This window comes from Diplodia corticola (assembly GCF_001883845.1).
Source record: "Diplodia corticola strain CBS 112549 chromosome Unknown scaffold19, whole genome shotgun sequence".
NCBI classification, from domain to species: Eukaryota; Fungi; Ascomycota; class Dothideomycetes; order Botryosphaeriales; family Botryosphaeriaceae; genus Diplodia; species Diplodia corticola.
In genome coordinates, this window is record NW_017971498.1 from 480,079 (window position 1) to 499,090 (window position 19,012).

Genomic DNA, 19,012 nt, shown 5'->3' on the forward strand with positions numbered 1-19,012 from the left:
TCCGCAATAAAGGCCGCGCCCGCCTGCAGCTGTCGTGCCCCGCCCCTGGAGAGCACACAATAATAGCCCGTGTTGGCCCCCAGGCGCAGGCCTCGCATCCGCATCGCCGCGCCTCCGTCCGCCCAACCTGCGCTCGCACGCCATCCAGCCGGCCAATCTCGACAGCGATCCCGCATGGCCTGAACACGTCTCAAACTCTAATACCTCCTTGCGCTGTCGCTCCCGATCAGTGCGCCCCTCGCAACCCCAACAATGGCGCAAAGCTCGCAACCGCCCCCGGCCTCGACGTCGCTCTTCCACGACCCGCACGCTCCACCTGCCAGGAGGCTGTCGCTGCGCCATCCACCACAAAAGGAGCTGGGAGACATGTCGCAGCCCCAGCCCCGCGAAGGACTGTCCCGGGAACACGACCTCCACGACCGCCCCCGCTCACGGCACCATCTTGGCAGCGAAGAAGCCGACAAGGAGGCCGAAGATAAGGACGACTCGATATCCATCTCCTCGACCAGCAAGCAGGCCGCGAAGACGGTGCAGCCGTTTCTGGCCCAGCACATCCCCAGCCAGTACAATCCCCTCGGCAACGCCTCTCAGCCCAGGGTCATGAGCAACAAATCAAACACAAAATACTGCTATCGCCACCGCCCCGATGTGAAGTGCAGGAGGCAGGTCAACGAGCCGTCCATGGAGCAGCTCCAGAAGGTGTGTTCTACCCATCGATACCAAGCCACGTCCCGCTGACAGTCCACCAGGAGCTTGCGATGCTGTCCCAGTCCGACCAGCAGGGCATTGCCCATGTCTGGTCGCTTTTCTCTGCCGCCCCCGCAAAACACCGTAACCTCATGCTCCAGGGTATCCTCGCCCAATGCTGCTTCCCTCAGCTCTCTTATGTCTCCGCGGCCGTTCGCGATCTGATCAAGATTGACTTTCTCGCCGCCCTCCCTCCGGAGCTTGGCTTCAAGATCCTCTGCTACCTTGATACCACTTCGCTATGCAAAGCCTCGCAAGTGAGCCGGCGATGGCGGCAGCTTGCCGACGACGACGTGGTGTGGCACAAGATGTGCGAGCAGCACATTGACCGGAAATGCACCAAATGTGGCTGGGGCTTACCGCTCCTTGAGGCCAAGAGGCTGCGGACCGAGAAGCGTCAGATGCAGCTCAGAGCGACAGGGAGAAGATTGAACGAGCTGGCAGAGCCGAGCGAGGTCAATGCTGGCGATGCCGCATCCCGGACTGCCAGCCCCAGCCCCAGCCCTGGACCCAGCAACCTGAAGCGACGCATCTCCGATGACGACTCGGGCGCCAGCACTCCCAAACGGACCTGCACGGCTGGACCCAGCTCCGGTTCGCAAGACGTTGCATTCCAGACTCGCACCAAGCGGCCATGGAAAGATGTCTACAAGGACCGTTTCAAGGTCGGCACCAACTGGAAGTATGGCCGGTGCAGTACGAAAATACTGCGTGGTCACACAAACGGCATCATGTGTTTGCAGTTCGATGACAACATCCTCGCGACGGGCTCCTACGACGCCACAATCAAGATCTGGGACATCAACACGGGCGAAGAAATCCGGACACTCACCGGCCACACGGCGGGGGTGCGGTGTCTGCAGTTTGAAGACAACCGCTTGTTCAGTGGTGGCCTCGATCGCACCATCCGCCTGTGGAACTGGAAGACCGGTGAACTGCTCCGAACTTTTCCCGGCCACACGGGGGGCATCGTTTCGCTCCACTTTGCCAATAACATTCTCGCGACTGGATCCATGGACCACACCATTCGGGTGTGGAACTTTCCCGACAAGTCCACTTTCAACCTCAAGGGCCACACGGACTGGGTCAATGCGGTTAAGATCGACGGCGCCTCACGTACCATTTTCTCGGCGTCTGATGACTGCACCGTCAGGCTGTGGGACCTCGATACCAAGCGCTGCCTGAAGATCTTCCACGGCCATGTTGGGCAGGTCCAGCAAGTGCTGCCAATGCCGCCCGAGTTCGAGCTGGACGACGAAGAAGTCGACCCTCACTCGGATCACGATCATGAGCCGGAGACCCCTGATGCTGATCCTCAAAACATGCTGCGCTACTTCAACGGTCCCATCACCCCTCCTTACGCGTCAGACGAGTCAAGGGCCTTCTACCCTGATCAGCCCCAGCGTCCACAGCCGCCGCGCTACATGATCACCGGCGCGCTCGACGGTACGATTCGCCTGTGGAGTGTGGCAACAGGCCGCTGTCTTCGCACCTTCTTCGGCCACGTCGAGGGCGTGTGGGCCATCGCGGCCGACACGCTGCGTCTCGTCTCTGGTGCCGAGGACCGCATGGTCAAGGTGTGGGATCCGCGTTCCGGCCGCCACGAGCGGACATTCACCGGACACGCCGGGCCCGTGACCTGCATCGGCCTGAGCGACTCCAAGCTCGTCTCTGCGGGCGAGGATTGCGAGGTCCGCATCATGAGCTTCGGCTGCGGCGGGGAACACGGCGTAACCACCATCGGTCCCGCTCGGGAACGCACGGAGGACGCTGTGGCGGGGGAAACTGATGGCAGCCAACCGCCGCCAGAAACCCCAGCTGGAGAGCCATCTTCCAGCACATGATGTGGCCCTGATTTGGCCGGATCTTTCTATATTCTTGTACAAACATGTTTTAACAGAGCGAACGAGTCTATGTTTTACTACTGCCACCTCCGATCGTCGTATCTTCAAGCGAGGCGCTCACTTCTTTTTTCGGGACATTTGGAAAAACGGGTATTAAGGAGTTTCTTCATTTGGAATAGCGGCGCGGGATTTGTCACTACTGCGCTTTTTGCTCGGCTTGCTCGCACTCGGAAAGAAGGAAGGAAGGAAGGAAGGGAAACGTTCGCAGCCAATGAGCATGAATTTATATCGGATACCCAAATGGTAGCGTTAAACGAACGAACGGATGGGTGGGATCAGGCTATCAGTATACCACTCGCGAATATCACGTCAAACGAACTGTTTTTTCATGTCTCGGAAGCTTACAAACTGTGTTTGTGATACGTCTTGTGCTTGGGATATCCCGAGCGGGGGGGACGGCTTGTTGGGCTTGGGATGGTTGCGGACGCGCGTAGGTATGCAACGAGATTCGAAAGATGACGCCAAACCACCCCGGAGATTTGCCTTCTTCTAGAATACGGCAGATGCAGGCTGTCGAGTAATGTAGTTGCTGCTGCAGCTCGTGTTCGTCGGTGATAAGAAGTCCACGCGGCAGCAGCTAGTTTCTCCTAGCCAAAAAGGAATAAAAGGGATTTGACCGGCCGTCTGAACCCCCGCAAGATGGCGATAAGGGTAGTGGAAGCTCTCCGCTCCGATTTGCGCCTCGGAGATGTGGCTGTGTGTTTTGCGTCTGGACGGATCTGGCTAGCTGCATGACGTTGTTACAATATTGCTGGACGAGACCAGGCATGTTCACTTGACGGGGGATCCACACGTCTTGACACTACCATGTTAACGTGCCCGCAGGCAGTGATTGAGATGTGTTTTTTACGTTGAGTTATAAATGATGATTGTGTCGAGTTTTCGACGAACGGCAGATTTACAGACTGGCTACACGTATTTTAAACTAGCTTCGAAGATAGTGGTCTGTTTACAAGACTAGTATACTTCCTTGGATGGCAACAGAGGCAAAGGGGCCAATCCCGGATCGCTATAAGCCGGAGGTGTCAGCTTCGGGCGACAGAAGTCCGGAGGTTCACGCTTGGGAAAATAGGCGACAGTTACTAGGGTGGGAACTCATAGTTGAGCCAAGATATCTCATTGGTCAGTCAGCCACTATTGTAAAGCTTGTCTGCCGTGTCCAGTGGCCAAGGACACCATGATCGGCCTTTCGCCTCCCGACAAAATTAACAACCATAGTACAGCGAGTTGTCGTTAATGTCATGAGCATGCAGTATTACCAACCCATGGTGCAGCCAACGCGACTGAAGGGAAGCAACAAGTAGCCGAAATTCTTGTTCATCAATTGCGTATATTTCTAGTCGTCCTAGCTTACAATTTGTCCTCCTATCCACTTCCCACACACATACCAACCTCGCCTCGACCTCGACCTCGACCTCGACCCCCCCTCCTCCTTATCTACAGCTTCTCCTTCCACCCCCAAACCGCCTCATCCGCCAACCAGCCCCAAATCTCCTTTGTCCCATTCGCGCTATTACTCGCACACAGCCCCTTCCTCGGATCCCTATCCGGCCCCGGATCATCAAACACGCCCACGACCCTCGTATTCTCCTTGCCGACCTCCAAGACCGACCCGCCCACCAGCGCCGGGTCCTCGACGCACTTGAGCATGGCGTGCGCCACCTCCTCTGGCGTCGCCCAGCCGTCGCGGGCGTCGTCGACGAAGGCCAGCTTCTCCGGGTGCTCGGTCCACAGCGGCGTCTTGATGAGGCCCGGGGCGACGGCGTTGACGCGGACGCCGGCCGTGGGCTCGAGCGGCGCCATGCTGCGGACGAAGCCCGAGACGGCGAACTTGCTGGCGGCGTAGAGGGGCGCGTTGAAGTTGGGCACCTGCCCCGCGACGCTGCTGATGTGCACGACGCGCTTGGGGTTGAGCGGGCTGGCTTTGACCGGCGTCTTCTGCAGATCCGCCGCGGAGCCGTTGGCGTCGTCGTCGGACGCCGAGGGAGACGGCGGCGGAGGCGGATGCAGCCACAGGCTCAGGGCCAGCTGCGTGGCGCGGATGGGGTGCGTGACGTTGATGTCGAGCAGCTTGTAGCGGCCGGCGTCGGCGTCGTCGCGCGACGCGGGCGAGCAGCCGGGCGGGTGCCAGAAGTTGGACCAGAGCGGCTCGTAGACGCCCGCGCCGGGGCAGAGGACGTCGAAGTCGCCAAAGGCCGCGAGCGTGGCGGCGAAGAGCTGGCGCAGCTCCGGCCACGCCGTCACGTCCGTCTTGACGAAGAGGGCGCGCGCGGCGGCGGGCGGGTCGGCCGACGAGTGCTCGTCGACGAGCGCCTGCGCCTCCGGCCGCAGCGCGAGGTCGGCGAAGACGACGTTGCAGTTGCGCGAGAGCAGGAGGCGCGCGAATTCGAGGTTGATGCCTGGAAGGGGGGCGTGGGGCGTCAGTTCTTGACTGTACGTCGTGCCAATGGTGGAGGGATTCAGTGGCAGCTGTGATTTGGGGCGGGGGACCCACCAGAACCAGCACCAGTCACGATTGCGGTCTTGCCGTCGACGGAGAAAGGAAGTGGAGCTGAGGCTGGAGCGGCTGCCATCTTTGTTTGCTAGTTAGTTGGATGGAAACAAATGGTAACGGCAGGTGGAGGCAGGGAGAGACGGACGTTGAGATAGGAATTATCGAGCGTCATATGCGTTGGCCCGGCCTTTTGTGCCCCGCGAACAAGGCGTTGCGCATCGAAGCGCCGGTTACGGACCGTTTACACGTTGTAGCTGACATAGCTGCGTGGGGAGTAGTGGGGTTCGTCAGAGCTGCGGGGAGGGGCAGCCCCAGCTCCAGCACGTCGGCAAAGTTTCCGTCCGTTTGAGGCAAATCCAAGCGCCAACAGCCCGCCCTTTCCGGAACGCCTTCACCGAGCTCGGTGCGAGACGGCCGTGTACCAGTCAGCATCCGGCGATCACATCCACACATCCACACATCCGCACATCCACACCGTAAAACCTTTACCGACGGAAGGCGGGCCGAGGGGTGAAAGCCAGAAAATCATCTATTGCCTCGATCAGTGCTACCTGCAAGGCTATGAATGCTACCTATTTTATGTCCCCCCCCAAATGCTGTACAGAATCCGCCCAATCATTATACGGATTGATGTTCGTTTCGTCCGTTCAACCAACGGCTTGCGCTGGGCTGCGCTTTTGTCCTCCATTACCCCCGAATGCTGGGGTCGCGAATGGATGCCAAACGCCTTGCCATGCAAAATGGGTATCTTTGCAATTACGCCAACCTACTTCGCTGCTCGTCATGAGCATCTTTCATCCACTCTTTGCCTTCGACCCCGTGTTTTTTTCTGCTTCTCATCTTTTTCTTTTCTTTTTTTTCGCTTCTTTTTCCACTTAGCCGGACAGACATTTCTGGTAAGCCTGCCAAGGGGGAAAGGGATGGGGGTAGGACTGGAGTGTAGGAATGGGAAAGAAGATCCGAACTGGCAACATCACGGCAGATCCCAGAACCGATAGCTCAGGATAGGAAAATCCCAGATACCCAACTAAGGGTCTGCGTCACCTGAGGAGCCCTACATCCACAGCACGAGTCTCAAATGTTGAGCACTCTGCTGGGATCCTGAAGGAACTCTCGGCGGTACTGGGTAATTGCGGCGGCCACGGACTCGGCGTCCCTGACGTTCTGTTCACGTAGACCTTTCAGCACTTGCTTCAGGCCCACTCTCCACTTCTCCTGTTCCTCAGGAGTCCGTCCGGGATTCACAATTCCGAGTTGGACAAGGACCTTGTCCTCTGTTGACGTCGTGTTCCTGTGTCAGCTTGGGGTCTTGGGAACGGCTATGGGGACGGCATGGGGAAGATCGTGTTGATTGGCCTTTTAACGCACCACTGATGCCCATGGTGCGGAAGTGCTGTCCATCGCATGCACTGTCGTTGCATACACCCCCGGCCGCTTCAAACGGACAGAGCGGCGTCTTGGGGTCAATATCGTGGCTGTAAGTAAGTGACCTATATCCACCTGAGACTTCTTGTGAGTAATTCGGGTGGTAGCGATACGCCTTGAACTGTTTGAGCGGGCTTTCGTAGGGTGTATAAAACGAGTGCTTCTTCGGGTCACTGGGTGCAGACGCCTGGGTACGTATCAGTCACGGAACTCGCCAATACGGTGGACATACACTTGGGCCGCTCGTTTCCGGTCCAGGTTCTCGCCCTTGAAGCTCGGGCGCTACTTCATCCGCAATGATGGATATTTGCGGCGTTCGCGACGCTGAACTGCTCGATCCAGACCCCGAGTCTCCTGAAACTTGGCTTCCAGTGACTGACTGAGGTGCCATGTGCGTGGCCATGGCGTCGGTAGATGAGGTTTGAGGTGTTGGGTAGTCGCTTGCTGCAACCGAAGGAGACGGATGAGGGAGCATGTCCGAAGGATCATACTCATCCTCATCTTCATCCATGGCTTCTGACGAGGCGTCACCGGTCTGCAATCCATCCGTCGCTCCTTGGCTTGTGGATCCAGACTGCGGAATATCCGTTGTGGACTCAAAAAGCTCCATGCAAGCGTCGCCCTCACTTTCAAGGGCCACATCACTTAGCTGTCCCGATTCGTGCTCCTGGCTTGGTGCTTGAGGTTCCGCCTGAGATGCCTCCGGCGAAGCAGATGAAATGGACCCGGACTCAGAAGCTTGGTGTTCCACGTTGCCTGGTGGCACATAATTATCCACATCTTCTGTGGCGCCATCGTCATTTGCCTGAAGGCTCGGGTCGTTGCTCTTTGCCGATGAGTGATCCATTTGGGCAATCTCTGGCCCGAGGCTTGAGTTGAAATGCTTGGGCTTAGGCTCAGGAGAATAAAAATCCTCTGTGTCTTCTTGCTCAGATGTCTCAACAGGGTATGGGGCTGACGGCCGAGTTTCTTCCGCAGTTGCAGGCTCTGGCAGAGCCTTCGGTGCTTGGCCCATCTCCGTGTTGGATGCCGTTTGAATCCGGACAGGCTCATCCCTTTCGGCATCACTATCAGACATGTCCATCTCTGCTTCTGTGGTGTCTGATTCGTTGTCTATTTCGCCATCAGACATGGACATTCTTTCGCCGGAGCTTTCCGAAGGGGCTTTCCCCTCAGATGCAACAGCCTTCGGGTGCACCTCGTCAGCAGAGGCCGGCTGTGGTGCACTTGCTGCCTCGGCCATAGAGATGGCGACAGGTTGTTCGGCCGATGCTGCAGCTTTAGTCAGCCCAATGTGGAACAGTCGAACAAAGGATGACGCTTACCTTCGGCAGCAGCAGCAATGGCTTCTTGTTGCTGATGCATGATCTCATCCTTCTTAGCCTGAAGTTCCTCATGTGGCATGCCTTCAGTATCGATGCCAAGTCCCTCAAGCTCGTTGATCAGAGACTCCTTCTCTTGCTGCCGTCGCTTGTTCTCTGCTTCAATCTGCTCCATCTCCCTGCGCAGTTGCTCTAGCCTGCTCATGTTGGTATTGAGATCGGCGTCAAACGCGGAGATGCCGGACTGGATTTCCGCCCTTCTTCGAAGTTTCCAGCCAGGCTCTGCTGGAGATTGCGGAGTACTTCTCAGAGCTGCAGAAGGTGTCCCTCCTCTGCTTGCCGACTCAGAAAAAACATCCGGCTGCACGCGTGTTACTTCTTTGTTGACAGGTGCGTTTACTGCGGGGCTAGAGACCGGTTGTGGAGTCTGAGAGGGTTGGTACGTGGGAGTTGCCGGAGTCTGCGCACGGCTATTTTGCGCCTTAGCCAGTCGCTGACGCTCCTTCTCGGCAATAAGCCTCTTCAAGGCGGCAAGCTCCTCTTCTTTGCGCTTGAGGTCGGCGACCCTCGCGGCCGGTATGGGCGGCTGAGAAGCGGGGGGAGTTGAATGCGCCGACCCTTGTCTGCTCAAGTTTGGTCGGGAGGGGAAGTTTGTCAGAGGGGGCAGATTACGGTTAGCACCTCCTTTGAGAGGTTGAACGGATGGCTGAGCAGAAGACTGCTGCAGTTCGTCAGCTTCATCAATATCCATGATGCTGCCTGCTGTCTCATCGTCACTAACTTCGATGATCACCTGCTCGTGATCATTTTGGCTCTGACCGAAGGGACGCTTGAAAGCTGTCGGCACCCGAGGCTGTTGCAGATCATCAAAGTCTGATGCCACTGGGCGCTTGCGGCCCTTGTTCGCTGACACGCCCGAGGAATCTTGGGTAGGTTGGGGGACACCTTGGGAAGCGGCCGAAGTCATAAAGAGACCCGGTATGCCACCAGGGGATTGTAGGGGCAGTGATGGTGAAGGTTGAGCATCTTTGCGAGGTGTTGAGACCGCCGTTGCTACTTCCTGCTGAATGGGCCGGACAGGAATCTCAGACTTGGGCATGGCTGTCGCACTTGCACCAGAACTTGATGGCGTTCGGCTGGCACTCAGCGATGCCGCTACAGCCTGGGCTTTGGCACGCGCTTCCTCCTCGGCCTTTTTCTTGGGAATCTTGAGAGCCTCAATCTTTCTGCGCAACAATTCATTTTGCGCCTCTTTCTTCTGCGCTGCCAGCACAGCAGGATCTGTAGCAGAGGTGTTCTCCTGATTCGAAGGCTCTTGCGCTTTCACAGACGGCATTGAATCGAGTTCAGGTGGAGCCTGTACAACAGCGGCGGATGCAGGCGCTGGAGATGGAGTAGCCGATGACGATGCGACCGTCGTCGACTTTGTAGAAGCCTTGCTGTTTTTCGCGGCCATGAGACGGGCGATGTATGCTGCCCGATCAATTGGTGAAGACACTGTTGCGCTCGCACTTTGTTTGTTAATGCCCGCAGTACCTACAGTAGGTTGAGGCCTAGATGGAAGTTGAATGGGCGGTGGCGCTTGCGGCGCTGGCAAGACTGAAGTAGATGCTGGACTAGGCTTCGGCTGCGAGGGTGGTGCTTGCGTAGCCCGTGACTCCGCAGCAGAGCTACGCCTACCGTCAAGAGATGGCTGATCGAGAGGAAGTCCAAGCGACGTCCAAGTCTCCTTCACAAGCTTTGGATCGAGGCCGTACTTCTGCAAATCCGTATATCCATACCCACAGTTGTGTAGGACGGTAAGAAACGTCTCGGCTTCTCGTCTCCGACTTTCGAACTCTTTCCGGTCTAAACGAGAGTGCTCAACGGAAGTCTCGAAATGTTGCGACCTCGTGAGGCCTGTAGTCTCGTTATTTATGGGGTGATGTGGCGTCTCAGCCGGAATCTCGCCGTATGGACGATCTCTCGATTGGAGGGAGGCGCGGTTGCGACGTTGGTCCGGCCATTGAGAAGACCTCGGCCTCCCACTGTCTGCAGGCATGCCGTTACTGTGCTTCTCGTTTCCTGCGGTTCCTTTAAAGTCAGTGCGGCTAAGTTCATTAGACCGGTCGCCGTTTCTCGAGCGCCCTTCGAGACTACTCGGCACAGCTGCGGAATGTCTAGGATGATGGAGATTCACCTTTTCCAACGCGCTGGTTGCCCTCTCGCGGCCATGAGCGCCCCGGCTCGTCCTGAGAGCCGGGCTCATCACTAAGCTCCCCTTCCTCTTTGTCCCCATGGACGATCTCCATTATTCTGTTGGAAGCAGGTGGTGCCGCTGAAGCCGCCGGCAGCGGTGGCACTGGGGTGAGTCCAGGGAGTGCCTGCCGAGGTGGAAGAGGGAAGGAAGGTACGGCTGGAGGCTGAAAGCCAGGTGGAAAGGGGATCGGCGGGGGCGGCGGAGGGGCAAAGCCAGACTGCGGGGTGAACGGAGGCGGAAAAGGTAGCGGGGGTGGAGGAGCGCCGCTCTGAACATGCTGCCAAAGCGCCGCGAGTTGGCTGGGGCTCAGCCCAAGTGCCTGGAAGTCCGGGGTAGGGAGGGACGCGTTCTGCTGAAAGCCAGACGCCCCATGTGCCTGCTGCTGGGATGGCTGCTGCGGCGGTAATTGCGGAGCATTCTGGAAGACAGGACCGCCGCTCGGAGGCGGCGGTGGCGGCGCGCTCTGCGAGGGAAAAGGTTGGGTGAATGGCGGCATGCCAAAGAAAGGCGCTGATGGCGGGTAGTTCGCCATAGCAGGGTCGCGGTGAAGCGGATCTGGGCGTTAGCAGCAACAGAGGTCACGTAAGCAAGTGTCTACGAGAGTCGAGGATGCGAGGTGACAGCGATGCATGGGTGCCGGAATCACAACCGCATGAGCCGCCAAGCCAGCAGGAATGGACAGTGGACGGGCGATGCGGCGAGGCGATGGATGCGTGCGACGGCACTCAAAGACTCGACGCAGAATGGCGGACGAAGGAGCGGACCAGCAAGCAGCGCGACTCCGAGCGGATAGGAGCACGTGCGCGATGCGCTCGAGGATGCTGGCGTTGGGCGGCGATGAACGGAAGGAGGAAGGCGTCGCGAAGACTGTGTTGGCTGGTCTTGAAATCGGCGGGAGGAGATTCTGGAGAGCGGCGCTTCGGCGGCGAGTGCCCGATCGCCGCTGCCACCGGCAGGTGCCAGGCGCTGGCTCCACGGTTGGGCTGCACACCGCCTTGCAAAAGGACGTCATGGTCCGTGCGCGTCACGCGTCATGGGTGCCCGGCGTCGCTGCCAACGCGTTGGCGTTGCCCGAGCACCGGTAAACACAAGCAAGCGGCTGATCGTCCGCCTCTCCACCCGCGCGTCGCTCCCCCGACACCGATGCACCCACGCCTGCCCACGACCATGCAGCCCTGTACATACTGCATTTGACCGTCTGCGTCTTTCTGCTTCTTCGTTTGTCCGGCGCGCAGGCCGCGGAATGCGATTTCGTCTTAATACCCTCTTCCGGTCAACAACCTCTCGTCCCCGTGCCTCACCATGAGCGCCCCACCGCCGAACGGCTCTCGATGGAGGGCCAGTCCTTTCAACAGAGGATCAGCATCCCCCTCGCCGACCCCGGTGCCCGGCTCGAGTCGCCCACAGTCCATGGATCTGTCGATTCCCAAGTCCCAAGTCCACGCCCGGGCTCAGTCCATCAACTCGTTAATACCCGCCCGCGATGCCGCGACACGCGTGGGTTCGAATTCGCACCGTAACAGCATGCTTGCTGGAGGCACCTTTGCTCCCAAGTTCATCAAATCGGAGGAGATGCAGAATGCACCACAGCTAGTCCGCGGCATCGAAGGCGAAAACGACTTCTCGGGCAAGCGCTACGTCTGGCTGCGCCACCCAGAGAAGGCCTTTATGCGCGGATGGGTTGTCGAGGAGCTCGAAGGAAACAATCTGCTCGTACAGTGTGATGATGGCGATGTGGGTGTTGTATCTTATGGGCCCGAGGCGAAGGCTGACTTTGCGCACAGCAACAAACCGTAGACGCAGACACGGTCGACAAAGTCAACCCGGCGAAGTTCGACAAGGCTGATGACATGGCAATGCTCACACACTTGAACGAGGCATCAGTAGTGCACAACCTCCACCAGAGGTATCAGGCCGATCTGATTTACGTAAGTCGTAGCACAAGACCACGCTCCAGCATTCTCTGACGCTCTGGCAGACTTATTCGGGGCTCTTCTTGGTTACTGTGAATCCCTATTGCCCCCTGCCAATCTACACGCGTGACTACATCAACATGTACAAGGGCCGGAGCCGAGAGGATACCAAGCCGCATATCTACGCCATTGCCGATGAGGCTTTCAGAAACCTGGTCGACGAGGGTGAAAATCAGAGCATTCTGGTGACGGGCGAGTCCGGTGCGGGTAAAACTGAAAACACGAAGAAGGTTATCCAGTATTTGGCAGCTGTGGCAACCGGCGACGCCAACACACCAGGACGGAGAAAAGCTAGTGGTCGGCAAATGTCGAACTTGTCTGAGCAGATTCTCCGAGCCAATCCCATCCTGGAAGCCTTTGGTAACGCACAGACGGTCCGAAACAACAACTCTTCAAGATTCGGAAAGTTCATCAGAATCGAATTCTCCCGCACTGGCCAAATTGCTGGTGCCTACATTGACTGGTACCTGCTGGAGAAGTCGAGAGTTGTGCGAGTCAACTCAAGCGAGCGCAACTACCACGTCTTTTACCAACTTCTCCAGGGTGCACCCGCCCAGATGAAACAGGATTTCCTCCTTGATGGCAAGGATCTGGAGGACTTCGAGTACACCAAGCACGGCAATGACACTATCAGTGGGGTCTCTGACTCGGATGAATGGAATTCTTTGGTCGAGGCGTTCGTCATCATGGGATTCTCTGAGAGGGAGCAACATGACATTCTCAGGACAATAGGCGCGGTCCTCCATCTCGGAAATATAACTGTGATTAAGGAGAGTATCCGTGCTGACCAAGCTGCTTTCGATCCCGACGCAGAAGCACAAGCCGACAAAGTTGCTCGTCTCCTCGGCATCCCTGTTGAACCGTTCATCCGAGCGCTTTTGCATCCAAGGGTGAAAGCTGGCCGCGAATGGGTCGAAAAGGTCCAAACACCGGAGCAGGTTCGCTTGGCAGTTGATGCACTCTCGAAAGGTATCTACGAGCGCGGCTTTGGTGATCTGGTTGATCGAATCAATCGACAACTTGATCGCTCGAATGCCGGGTCTGACGACTCGCACTTTATCGGAGTCCTGGATATCGCTGGTTTCGAAATTTTCGAAGAGAACAGCTTTGAGCAGTTGTGCATCAACTACACCAACGAGAAGCTACAGCAGTTCTTCAATCACCACATGTTCGTTTTGGAGCAGGAGGAATACGCGAGAGAACAAATTGAGTGGAAGTTCATCGACTTCGGCCGGGACTTGCAGCCTACCATTGATCTCATCGAAGTGTCGAATCCCATTGGTATTTTCTCCTGTCTTGACGAAGACTCGGTCATGCCCAAGGCTACCGACCGAACCTTCACGGAAAAGCTCCACCAGCTTTGGGACCGGAAGACGCCAAAATACAGACGCTCAATGCTTCGGCAGGGCTTCATGCTTACTCACTACGCAGCCGAAGTTGAATATTCGACAGAGGGTTGGCTCGAAAAGAACAAGGATCCCCTCAATGATAATGTCACCCGGTTGCTTGCCTGCTCTACCGAGAAGCACATCGCCAAACTCTTCGCCGACTGCGCCGACACAGAGGAGGAGGCGGGCGCGACCCGCAACAGAGTCAAGAGGGGTCTTTTCCGCACTGTTGCTCAGAGACATAAGGAGAACCTTTCGAAGCTCATGGGTCAGCTGCACTCTACTCACCCTCACTTTGTGCGCTGCATTCTGCCCAATCACAAGAAGCGACCGAAGCAGTTCAGCGCACCGCTCGTCCTTGACCAATTGCGATGCAATGGTGTGCTTGAGGGCATTCGCATTGCACGCACTGGATTCCCTAACAGACTGCCTTTCGCTGAGTTCCGTCAGCGATATGAGATCCTATGCAGAGATATCCCAAGAGGTTACCTGGAAGGACAGGTCGCGGCCAGGATGATCCTAGAGAATCTCGATTTGGACAAGTCTTTCTACCGCGTCGGTCTTACCAAGGTCTTCTTTAGGGCGGGCGTCTTGGCCGAGTTGGAAGAGCAGCGCGATGTTGTGATCAGCAAGATAATGGCACGATTCCAATCAGTTGCGCGTGGCTATATGCAAAGGCGTATTGCACACAAGCGACTTTACAGGGCCGAAGCAACCCGGGTCATTCAGCGCAACTTCCAAGTCTATCTGGACCTTCAGGCGAACCCATGGTGGCAGCTTTTCGTCCGCATGCGCCCTCTTCTTGGTGCCACCAGGCAAGCCCAAGAAGTCAAGAAGCGTGACGAGATGATCCAGAAACTCGAAGAGCAACGTCAGGCTGAGCTCGCCGAGCGCGAAAGGGTCGAGGATGAACGTCGGCGTGCTGAGGGCGAGATTCAACGGATCCAAGAGACTTTGGAGAGTGAACGTGCCCTGGCCCTCGACAAGGAGGAGATTTTCAAGCGTCTTCAAGCACGCGAGGCTGAGCTTGTCGAGAAGCTCTCTGAGGCGGAGGCCGACTCAGAAAATCTCGAAGAGCAGCTGAGCGAGTTGATGATCGCCAAGAAGAAGACCGAAGAGCAAGCCGATGAGTGGAGAAAAGAGTTGGAACAAGCTGGGGAAATCATCAGCGGTCTTGAGGCAGAAAAACAGGAGCTTGTCAACCAGATTACGGAGCTGGAGCTGCAAGTCTCTGAATTGGAGAATTCCCGGGCCCAAAGGACTGCGGCAGAGGAAAAGCTTCAACAGGAACTCAATATGCTCAACAGCCACCTCTCCCTCAAGGACAAGAAGCTCAAGGATCTGGAGGACAAAATGCTCAAGAACGACCAAGAACTGGATATCAAGCTGGCGAATGCAACCAAGGACCTGACCTCGGCTAAGAAACAAGTTAAGGAGCTCATTGACGAGAACCGCGAGGTAAGGAAGCAGATGACAGACTTGTCCAACAGCGCCACCAGTTATGAGGACCTCGTCCGACGAAAGGATAGCGAGCTTGCTATACTCAAGTCGGAGAACAGACAATACGAGTCCGACCGCCAAAAGTTTGATACCGAGAAGAAGTCCTTGACGACCCGTCATGAGACTGTACAAGCTCAGCTTCGTGATGTCAAGGCGGAGATGGAGGCTCTTCTGTCTGCCAAAGCTCAGCTTGAGCGTGAGGCTGCTGATGCGAAAAAGCTTCTTGACGCAAAGCTGTCCGAAGATGCCGAGTTCGTGGAGGATCGCCGAATTCTTGAGCAGCAGCTCCAGGATCTCAAGGCCGAACTCTTCCAAGTGCAAACCGAGCTCAGCCGGGAGAGGCAATCGAGGGATGATGTGGAAATGCTTGGTGAACACAAGTTCACTGAGCTCAAGCAAAACTTCGACACCTTGAAGGAAGCTAAGGTCACCATCGAGAAGGAGATGTATGTCCAGCAAGACGTTCTCCGCCGTGCCAATGAAGGCAGGGTGGCAGCTGAAAAGGAACGGAAGGAATACCAGGATGAGCTCCGGCAGATCAGACAACAGTACCTCCAGCTTCAAGAGGAGAAGTTGGAAGCCGATGCGAGCGCCGAGAAAAATCTGGTGAAGCTGGCAACCGAGCGCCAGGAGGCCCTGCGCCAACAGCTGCAAGAGAAGGACGCTGAAATGGAGGAACTTGAAGCTGAGCGCGCCCGTTTGCACAATGAGGTCCAGGGTCTCACTCAAATGATTGCGGAATCGGACACATATCGAGCCTACAACGATCAGCACAAGGAGCGCCTTGAGCGTGAGCTGGTTACTTTCAAGGGACGCCTTGCTGCGTCTGAGAATGACAACCGCGCCCTGCTCAACAAGATTCAGCAGAAGAACCTGGACATCGCCAGATCAAATTCCAGGGCTGGCGATAGCCAACGTACAAGAATCTCTCAGCTCACGAATGAGAAGGCCAAACTCGAGGACGAGAACAAGAAGCTCCAGCGCCAGGTTGAGGACTCCCAGCTCATGTTGACATCCCTTGAAAAGCAGAAGGAGAAGCTTGCCCTCGGCATGGAGGATCTGAACCACGAGATGACTCGCGAGCAGATGGCAAGCCGGAACGCTGAAAAGTCGGCCTCTACCGCTAATCTTCAACTGGCTGATGCGAACCGCAAGCTTGAGACGGAAAGGCAATTGAGGACGCAGGCTCAGGCTAACAATAGGACCATCCAGTCATCCCTTGAGAACGCGGAGAACGAGCTTGCGGAGTGCCGCAATCAACTCATGCTCCTCCGTAAGGTCTTCGAACCTGATGCGCCTGAGGACGAGGAGGGTACCTATGAGTCTGCTAAGGGTGACATCCACAAAGCTGTCGACCTGGCGAAGAAGCTCGAGGCTGCTCAGATTGCTCTGCGACAGGCCAACGAAAGGGCAATCAACGCTGAGATTCTGGTTGAGGAACTCCGGGAGCGCTACGACGGAGAGATCAATGATCTTGACACCAGGCACTCCAACTCGAAGCGTGCTTTGCTTGAGGAACTGAACCAGAACCAACTGAACCAGGCACCCACCCGACACGCTCCGAGTGCCTGGAAATGGGACTCTGAGAACAAGCGCCCATTCACCCCCCCTAACGGCACCCCGTTCGCCCAGCGACAGCTCAGCAATGCCACGCACGACTCTGCTCGGTCGGAGAAGAGCGTCGACACCGTCACCTTCAACAACAAGATGGATCTTGCCGCCGAGCTTGAGTTGGTACAAAACCAGCTCCAGATGTCGGAGATGCGCTCTCACCATCTGCAGAGCCAGCTGGACCGCTCCCCCACTAAAAATTGGGAGGAGGAGAGCCCTAGTATGCGAAGGATCCAGAAGCTTGAGCGCGAGAACTTCCGCCTCCACGACATGCTCGACGATTCGGCGAAGAAGGTCTCGTCTTTGGAGCATGACCTCCGCAACGGCCAGCTGTCGCTTACCGAAGTCCAGACAAAGTCGTACGAGGAGCTCTATGATCTTCTCAATTCTCAAGAGCATGCAAGGAAGTCGATTCTGCAGTCGCACAATTCTCTTGTGAACGAATTGGCCAGCGCGAAGACCGCCTTCGATGAGCTCAAGCAGACTAGGCGGGAGATGGAGGTGGAGCTTCGCGACTCGCGGTCCGAGCTTGCTGATGTGAACTATGAGCGCGAGCAGGAAGCTGCCAACCACTCTCAGCTTCTGCAAGAATTTTCTGACCTTCAGATCAGGCTGGACAACGAGCAGTCCAAACTTCTCGATGTCACTTCCAGCCTCAACCTTTACAAGAGCAGAGCAGACGAGTACTTCAGCAAGCTCGAACAAGCTGAGATTGCCGTGCTCAAGGCATCCCGCGCAGAACAGTTCGCCAAGACGCAATCCCGCGAAGCGGAAGATCAATGCGCCAGTATCATGGCCGAGCGCCAGCAGATGGACAACATGATTGAGGATCTGCAGAGACAGACGCAACAGTACGAGGAGCGTATCGAGGACCTCTCCGCTGACCTTGAGGCTGCCCTTCAGGCCAAGAAGCGTCTTCAGAACGAGCTTGAGGACTACCGCAGCCAGCGCGCCATCGATATCGAGGACACGGATGCGTCGATGGAGCAAACCCGCAAGAAGTACCAGGCTGAATTGTCGAGCCTCTCCGAAGAACTCGAGCAAGAACGCCACAACATTATCCGCGTGCGCGAAGAGAATGGCCGCTTGCACGAAGAGATCGAGAACTGGCGCGCCAAGTGGGACGACGAAATCCTCAACAGTTCGACTTGGGCCAAGGAGAAGGGCCGCTTGGAGATGACCCTGCAGGACCTCAGCAATTCTCGCGATGAGGCTGTCAACGCACACAACGAAGCCCAGGGCAAGATCGTCAACCTTCTCTCTCAAGTTAGAAGTCTCCGGACCTCTGTCGACGACGCATCCGCAGAGCGCGACTCGCTTCTCAAGGAGAAGAAGGGACTTGAGTCCCGCCTTGCCGAGGCTGCTGATCGCTTGGACGAGCTCGCCCACAGCGAGAGCCCCAGCCTCAGGAATGCTGCTGAGGTCGATCGTGAGCTGCTTGAACTCAAGTCTGGCCTCGCCCAGCAAGAGGATATCGCATCGGCTGCTGTTGGTAAGATGAGGCGCGCGGAGGCTTTGGGTCAGGAGCTTCAAAAGGACCTCGTGGCTGAGCGTGAGGCAAACGTGAGGCTTCACACGGAGAAGGCCAGCATCGAGAAGAAGGTCAAGGATTTGCAACTCCGTCTCATCGACTTGGAGACCAAGAGCTTCTCTTCGGCCAGCCAGGACGTCAAGTACCTGCACGGCCGCATCCAGGAGCTCGAGAAGTCCCTCGAGGAGGCCCACACGACGCGCAACACCGAGTCCCGCGCCAACCGCAACATCGACCGCACCGTCAAGGACCTGCAGCAGCAGATCGAGCGCCGCGAGCGGGCCAACGCGAGCATCAGCGAGGACCTCGCCAAGTCGCGCGAGAAGATCTCCTCCCTCCTGTCCGCCATCGACGAGCTACAGTCGTCCGACTCGACGCACCAGCTCGCGGCCAAGCGCGCGGAGCGCGAACTCCGCGAGGAACGCGAGACGCGGCTGCGCGTGGAGCGCGAGCTCGAGGGCTGGAAGGGCCTGCGCATCGAGCGCCGCAGCGCGCTCGGCGTGCCCGGCGGCGGCGGGTACGGCGGCGGGAGCGATTACGGCGGCGGTGGCGGCGGCGGCGGCTCCAGGCGCGACAGCTACGCCGAGCTGCTGAGCGAGCTGCAGCCGCCGAGGGCGCTGGGCGGGCCCAGCGGCAGCATGAGGAGCAGCATGAGGCGCGCGAGCAACGGCACAAGGAACAGTTTTTTGTAGATGGGTCCGCCCTTAGCGGGGAGATGACAGCTCGGCAGAGCGTCCGGCGTGCGGTTGATGATGGCGCGCGGATCGATAGCGTTGTTATGGACGATGAGGCGTTGGAGGGGTCGGTAGGCGCTAAGGGCGGAGGGGATCGTGGTAATGAGGGTGGGGATCATGATGGATACGACGATGACGATGATG

At 57.3% G+C, this 19,012-nt stretch overlaps 4 protein-coding genes across 4 annotated transcripts; 2 read left to right on the forward strand and 2 right to left on the reverse strand.

Annotated features, from left to right (window-relative positions):
• Positions 1-252: 252 nt before the first annotated feature.
• Positions 253-2,591, forward strand: BKCO1_19000163 (sulfur metabolite repression control protein; the record flags this gene model as incomplete). Its single annotated transcript, XM_020271953.1, has 2 exons — positions 253-699; positions 750-2,591. The coding sequence occupies 2 exons, from the start codon at positions 253-255 to the stop codon at positions 2,589-2,591; spliced, it is 2,289 nt and encodes a 762-aa protein (XP_020131351.1).
• A 1,497-nt stretch (positions 2,592-4,088) lies between these two features.
• On the reverse strand, positions 4,089-5,224 carry BKCO1_19000164 (short chain dehydrogenase; the record flags this gene model as incomplete). The annotated part of the gene is made up of 2 exons (XM_020271954.1): positions 4,089-5,050; positions 5,146-5,224. The coding sequence occupies 2 exons, from the start codon at positions 5,222-5,224 to the stop codon at positions 4,089-4,091; spliced, it is 1,041 nt and encodes a 346-aa protein (XP_020131354.1).
• A 995-nt stretch (positions 5,225-6,219) lies between these two features.
• Positions 6,220-10,663, reverse strand: BKCO1_19000165 (protein red1; the record flags this gene model as incomplete). The annotated part of the gene is made up of 5 exons (XM_020271955.1): positions 6,220-6,419; positions 6,514-6,757; positions 6,803-7,842; positions 7,896-9,965; positions 10,072-10,663. The coding sequence occupies 5 exons, from the start codon at positions 10,661-10,663 to the stop codon at positions 6,220-6,222; spliced, it is 4,146 nt and encodes a 1,381-aa protein (XP_020131353.1).
• A 770-nt stretch (positions 10,664-11,433) lies between these two features.
• BKCO1_19000166 (myosin type ii heavy chain) lies at positions 11,434-18,826 on the forward strand (the record flags this gene model as incomplete). The annotated part of the gene is made up of 3 exons (XM_020271956.1): positions 11,434-11,865; positions 11,916-12,059; positions 12,110-18,826. The coding sequence occupies 3 exons, from the start codon at positions 11,434-11,436 to the stop codon at positions 18,824-18,826; spliced, it is 7,293 nt and encodes a 2,430-aa protein (XP_020131356.1).
• Between the last annotated feature and the right edge of the window lie 186 nt (positions 18,827-19,012).